The 6000-nt window shown below is 38.0% G+C and overlaps 1 protein-coding gene across 4 annotated transcripts in view; it reads left to right on the top strand.

Moving 5' to 3' along the window:
* DPY19L3 (dpy-19-like 3 (C. elegans)) overlaps positions 1-6000 on the top strand; it is a 73868-nt gene that overhangs the window by 25794 nt on the left and 42074 nt on the right. For all 4 annotated transcript variants that reach the window (XM_010848918.1, XM_010848920.1, XM_010848919.1 and 1 more), the window contains one exon: positions 611-701. In XM_010848918.1, coding sequence (XP_010847220.1) covers positions 611-701 — 91 coding nt within the window. The remainder of the gene's footprint in view (positions 1-610; positions 702-6000) is intronic.

Below are 6000 nucleotides of genomic sequence, written 5' to 3' on the forward strand. Positions count from 1 at the left end.
AGTAAAATCAACCCCTATAATATATACCCAGCTTCAATAATTATTAGGCTTCTATTGCTTATTTATTTATTGAAGCATATTAATAGTTGATATATAGTATTACATAAGTTACAGGTATACAATATAGTCATTCACAATTTTTAAAGGTTGTATTCCATTTATAGTTATTACAAAATGTAGGCTATATTCCCTGTCTTATACAGTATGTCCTTATAGATTATAGATTATATTTTTTTAACTTTTTGTTTTATTTTAGGGTATAGCTGGTTAACAGACAGTGTTGTGAGTTTCAGGTGAACAGTAAAGGGACTCAGCCATACATATACATATTATGTATCAAGCCTTCCATTGTCTTCTATTGGGGTATAGCTGATTAACAGAAAATGTCATGATAGTTTCAGGAGAACAGCAAAGGGACTCAGCTATACATATACATGTATGTATCAAGCCTTCCATTGTTTTTATTTGCCAACATTTCTTAAGACTATTTTGTCAGAAGTTTTTTGTTGTTTTTTTTTAAGTTGTAGTTCTGTGTCCTGTTTCTACAGTGACAATAGATGTTTAAACAAAACTAGGTCAAGTAAACCCAATAAACCTCACTTTATTTCAGGAAGTGGAGCGAGAAATCTCATTCAGAACAGAATGCGGACTGTATTACTCCTACTACAAGCAGATGCTGCAGGCTCCTACCCTCATGCAAGGTAATCACAACCAACAGTCTTATTTAGGATCTACTGCATTCTTTTTAATATTCCAGCCAAAATATACTTCTGCACTAATACATTTTAAATGTTTTATAGGGCTTGTGTAGTTTTTCTTTGTACTTGTATGTTTTTCCTTAACATAATCAATCCATGAAGATGTTTTGCTTGGGAAGAAGTTATGTATAATATTGTATGTAATTCTCCTCCCTTTGCGTCTCAGCTGTACTGCATCCCAAATTATCTGTTTGCATTTTCTTGGTTTTACTGTTGTTGTTGTTGTTTCATGATCATTTTGGAAAAGGTCTCTGTATTTAAAAGCAGTGTTGTCTGAAAACAGGAGACATTTTGGCAATACAAATGAGAATTACAGTTGTCTTTTTTGTCTCCAGTGCCCCCATTCATTCCTTTATTTTGCAATTACCTTTTTCCTCCATTTTCTGTGTTTATAAGTGGTTTAGTGTGTACTCTCTACCTTTACTCCATTTAATGGAACCCCCACAAAAGGCTCTCTCCTACTTAATATATGCTTTATATCCTTAATATGGGTGCAGTGACAGAGAATTGCCTTTCTCTAGGCTTTGTTTGGAATCAGGTATATTTTTGGCAAGTATTTGTCACAGGTAATGTTTTGTACTTCTAATTTCATCACAATAGGAGACTTGAAATTTTGGCCGCCTTTCATTTTAGTGCCATAAAAGTTAATCAGTTGACTCCTGTGTAGATAATCACATTCAGACATAATAAGGTGAATTACCCACCAGCCTTGCACTTAATGGTTTTAGCAGCCATTGATGACTATTGCCTATGTACATTATTTCAATAGTTACAAAAGTGACTGTCATCCCTCCTGCATTTATTACCCGAAACTCTGTTATATAGAAAACCTTTTTCTCATCAGCTGTTTGGTTACCCTGAAGTAGTTTATAAAAAAAAAAAAAAAAGTCAGGGTAAGTGTTGATTTCTCATCCCATATAGTTGATCCTCATTATTCCCGGATTCAATATTTGCACATTCACATACTCACTGAAACTCACTTGTAACCGCGGAGTCAATAGTTTTGGTGCCTTCATGGTCATCCACAAGCGTGTGCACAGCAGGGACAAGTTTCAGTTGCCTGGTGTGCGTGTCCCAGCTGAAGTGGACAAGGTGACACACTGCTTTCATGCTCCAGCTCTCAGACTACAGAGTCCTTGTCACAGTCTGTTTAGTGCCATGTTTTTTGCATTTTTGGGCTTTTTGTTGATGACTTTGATGTTTAAAGTGATCCCCAAGCATAGCACTGGAGTGCTATATAGTCTTCTTAAATGCGAGAAGGCTGTGCTGAAGGCATACGGAGAAAATACATGTGTTAGATAAGCTTTGTTCAGTTGTGAGTTAGAGTGCTGTTGAGTTAAATGTTAATGAATCAACAAATGGTGTCTTTAGACAAAAACTCATATAAATCAAGGTCATGTGTTGACCATTTGATGAAGACACATGACCAGAAGTTGGAAGAACCTAACCCTTTTTTTTTTTCCTACTCATTCAGTATTGCTCAGTTTTCTTTGCAATTTTATGTAACATAACTACAGTGAGTATGAGAATCAACTGTCCTTACTAGTTCTCAAAATTATGAGTTGCTTCTCTAGCATTCTCTAAAGCAGTGGTTCTTATTGAAGGGCAGTTGTTGTCCCTGGGGGACAACTGGAATGTCCACAGATCTTTTGATAGTTGCAGTTTAGAGGGGAGGGAGTGAGTGTGCTACTGGAATTTAGTGAGCAGAGGGCAGAGATGTTTCTAAACATCGTGCAATGCTCAGGACGGTCCCCAGAACAAAGAATTATTAGGACTAAAATATCAAAATACAGGTAGTGCTGAAGTTGAGAAACTCTGCTCTAAAGGTGAATAATGAGTATTTTCTAAGTATCACTGTGAGCGCAGTAGTTGATATTTCAGTTCATTTAAGTCATTTGTTAAGATTATTCTTTTGGAAGTGTTCATATATATAAAAATGTAGAACTCGCTAATGGGTTTGCAGTCAAGTATCACTCAGCTACAGTGGTTACCAATTTATAACCAATCTTGTCTCCTCACTACCCCCCACCCTCAACCTGGATTATTTTGGAGTAATTCCAAGACCTCATATTGCTTCATCTGTAAATATGTCAGTATATTTCTCTAAAGAATGGCAACTCCTTTTTGTAAATATAACCAAGTTGTCATTGTCACAAATAAGAAATGACTTAGTATCAAATATCCACTCAGTATTCTCGTTTTCCTGATTGTCTTACAGATTTTTGATGTAGTTTTTTGAGATCCAAGTAAAGCTCATCCACTGCAATCTTTTGCTGTGTCTCTTTCTTTTGAGCTATAGATTTCTTACCATCGTTTTTTCTTGTAATTCCTTGTTGAAAACAAACACGGATTGCTTTGTCTGTGAGTTTTCCACCTGCTGGGCTTTGCGGCAGCCCCAATGGCTGCATCCGGTGTTTCTCTGTTGTCTGAATTTCCTCTTGATTGGCAGTTAGATCCAGAGTGTTGCCCAGATTTAGGTTCTGCTTTTTGGCAAGAATACTTTATAGGTGGTGTTGTACAGTTCCACATCAGGGAATGCACAATTCTTTCTTTTGGAGTTAGGCCTAAGCCATCCATTACTGAATTCTCAGCCTTTCACCTATTGGTTTGGCACCACTGATGATCACTACCTAAATCTGTTCATTGTATCATGACACGTGTCATGATAATCCAAGTCTATAATTCCTGCCATCGTTATCAGATGGAATTCCTCTCTAAAGAAAAACATTTTCTCAACTATTTGACAGCCCAGAATTTTAATTCCTAAAGGAAAGATGGGAGAAGTACTGATCCTTTCCTTTTGTTGTAGAATGAGTTACATCTCTTGCATCCCCTAAAGGTTTGCTTTCTTAAATATCACCATAAATGCATGGATTTCTAACATATTTGACGTGTTTCAATCTTTTGCATTATTCTTCTTACAACAAACTGTCCGATCCTTGGGCAGTGGGATCAGCTTCTGTCTCTCTGATATGACTCCTGTAGTCTTTGCAGACTCCCTTGTTTTTGGCATGACACATCCTTTCAAACCCATTTTGTGTGTTTTCTACCCCTGGCTTAGAATCAGCTGTTTCTCCAGAGGAGCCCCAGTCCTCTTTCGTGGCTATCTAGAGACCACATTCTGGTACTCAAGGCCTTTACTGCTGCTAAGTTGGTCTTTGTTTCCAGACCATTTTAGTCAGCAGAGCTAGGAAATGTGATTTTTTTTTTCCCCCTGAGAGAAAATATGAATATAGCTATTTTTAGTTCAAATTTAGAGCAAGGTTTTACTTTTTCAACTTTATATTTGTATCTTTTTTATTTAAGTCAAAAATTTTGACTTCTTATGACATTAACATCGCTTATCTATTTTTTGCTGCTGTGTATAATACTTATAGTGTAGAAATGATAATATTGCTACCAACAGTGTGACTGCCTGAAAAACAAAGCTGTCTTTGTAATTCTTTTTTATTTTTGTATTTTTTGTTTGTTTGGTTTTTGCCTTTGGCCACACCGTGTGACTTATGGGACCTTAGTTCCCTGGCCAGGGATTGAACCTGGACCCATGGCAGTGAGAGCGTGGATTCCTAACCACTGGGCCACCAGGGATTTTTGTCCTTAGGATGTAGCCTCCTAGAAATTTATAGTCACATTTCTCTATTCTCAAGAACACTGGAAAGAGGTTTTGTTGTTGTTGTTTTTTTTAATACCATCTCAGTAGGTATCTTTGTTTTATCTTGCTTTTCATTTTCAGGGATTGCTTTGTAAAACATTTTTATATATATTTCTATATTTATTTTTTAAATGTTTACATGGTTCCTAAGTCAAAACTATAAAACAGGGGGCATTCAGGAAAGTCCTCCTCTCATCTCCACCCTGTTTCTTTTCTTACCCTTAAGGTAACTATTTTTATTAGTTTTTGGTTTATTATTCTACAGTTAATATTTTCAGTGTAAGCAAATATTTTATATATTCTTATTTTCCCTTTTACTTAGAAAAATCCCTGCTTACTGAACACACTGTTCTTTATTTTGCTTTTTTTTTTTTACTTGACTGAAATCTTCATCACTCTGTAGTAGAATATCATGATGTTCCTCATTTATTTACTTACTTACATTCTTGCAGTGGCACAGCAGTCCTTTGTGTGGGTCACCATATTTTATTCGAGTAGCCTTCTTGTCTGCACGGAATGCCGTAGCAAACTAACATAGACTGGGCGGCTTAAAAAACAGAGATTTATTTTCTCACAGTTCTGCAAGCTGGCAGTCTGAGATGAGAGTGCCAGCACAGTTGGGCTCTGGCGAGGACTCTCTGGGTTTGTTCATGGCCACCTCTGCACCCTCACGTGGAGGAGAGACAGAGAGCAAGCTCTCTAGTGTCTCTTCTGATAAGGGCACTAATCCCATCATGAGGGTCCCCCTCTTCTAACCTTCATCTCTACCTAATTACATCCCAAAGGCTCATCTTCAAATACCATTGCACTGGGGGTCCTTAGGACTTTGACATGGACGGGAGGCACTTACAGACTCCATAACACTCCTACATTGGTCTAGTGGGACTGCTGTAACGAAATAACACAGACTGGGCGGCTTAAACAGTATAATTTTTTTTTTTTTTTCAGTTGTGAAGGCCAGAGGTCTACAATCAGGTACTGTCAGGGTTGGTCTCTAGTGAAGCCTCTTTCTGGCTTGTAGATGGCCCCATTCTTGCCGTGGTCTTAGATGGCCTTTCCGCCGTGTGTATTCTTAGAGAGACGGAGAGAGTCCCCTTTTGTCGGTTCCTCTCCTTATAAGGACAGCAGTCCTGTCAGATTAAGGTCCCACCCTATGACCTCACATATTAAACTTTTTACCTCCTTATAGACCCTATCCAAATATAGACACATTGGGATTAAGGCTTCAACATAGAAATCTAGGGAGACATGGTTCAGTCCAAAACACCTCCCATTGATAGACTTTGGAGTTGCATGCATAACTTTGTACCTATGTCATTGTCTTTTTGCCAGTCTGTCTTTGAAAATAATTCCTAGACATGGGCTTCCTGGATCAAAGAGTAAATGCATATGTAATTTTCCTAGGTGTTGCCAAATTCTCTTGCTGCTGCTGCTGCTAAGTCGCTTCAGTCATGTCCGACTCTGTGCGACCCCATAGACAGCAGCCCATCAGGCTCTGCCGTCCCTGGGATTCTCCAGGCAAGAACACTGGAGTGGGTTGCCATTTCCTTCTCCATTGCGTGAAAGTGAAAAGTGAAAGTGAAGTCGCTC

Source organism: Bison bison, unplaced genomic scaffold (genome assembly GCF_000754665.1).
Source record: "Bison bison bison isolate TAMUID 2011002044 unplaced genomic scaffold, Bison_UMD1.0 scf7180017864280, whole genome shotgun sequence".
Lineage (NCBI taxonomy): Eukaryota > Metazoa > Chordata > Mammalia > Artiodactyla > Bovidae > Bison > Bison bison.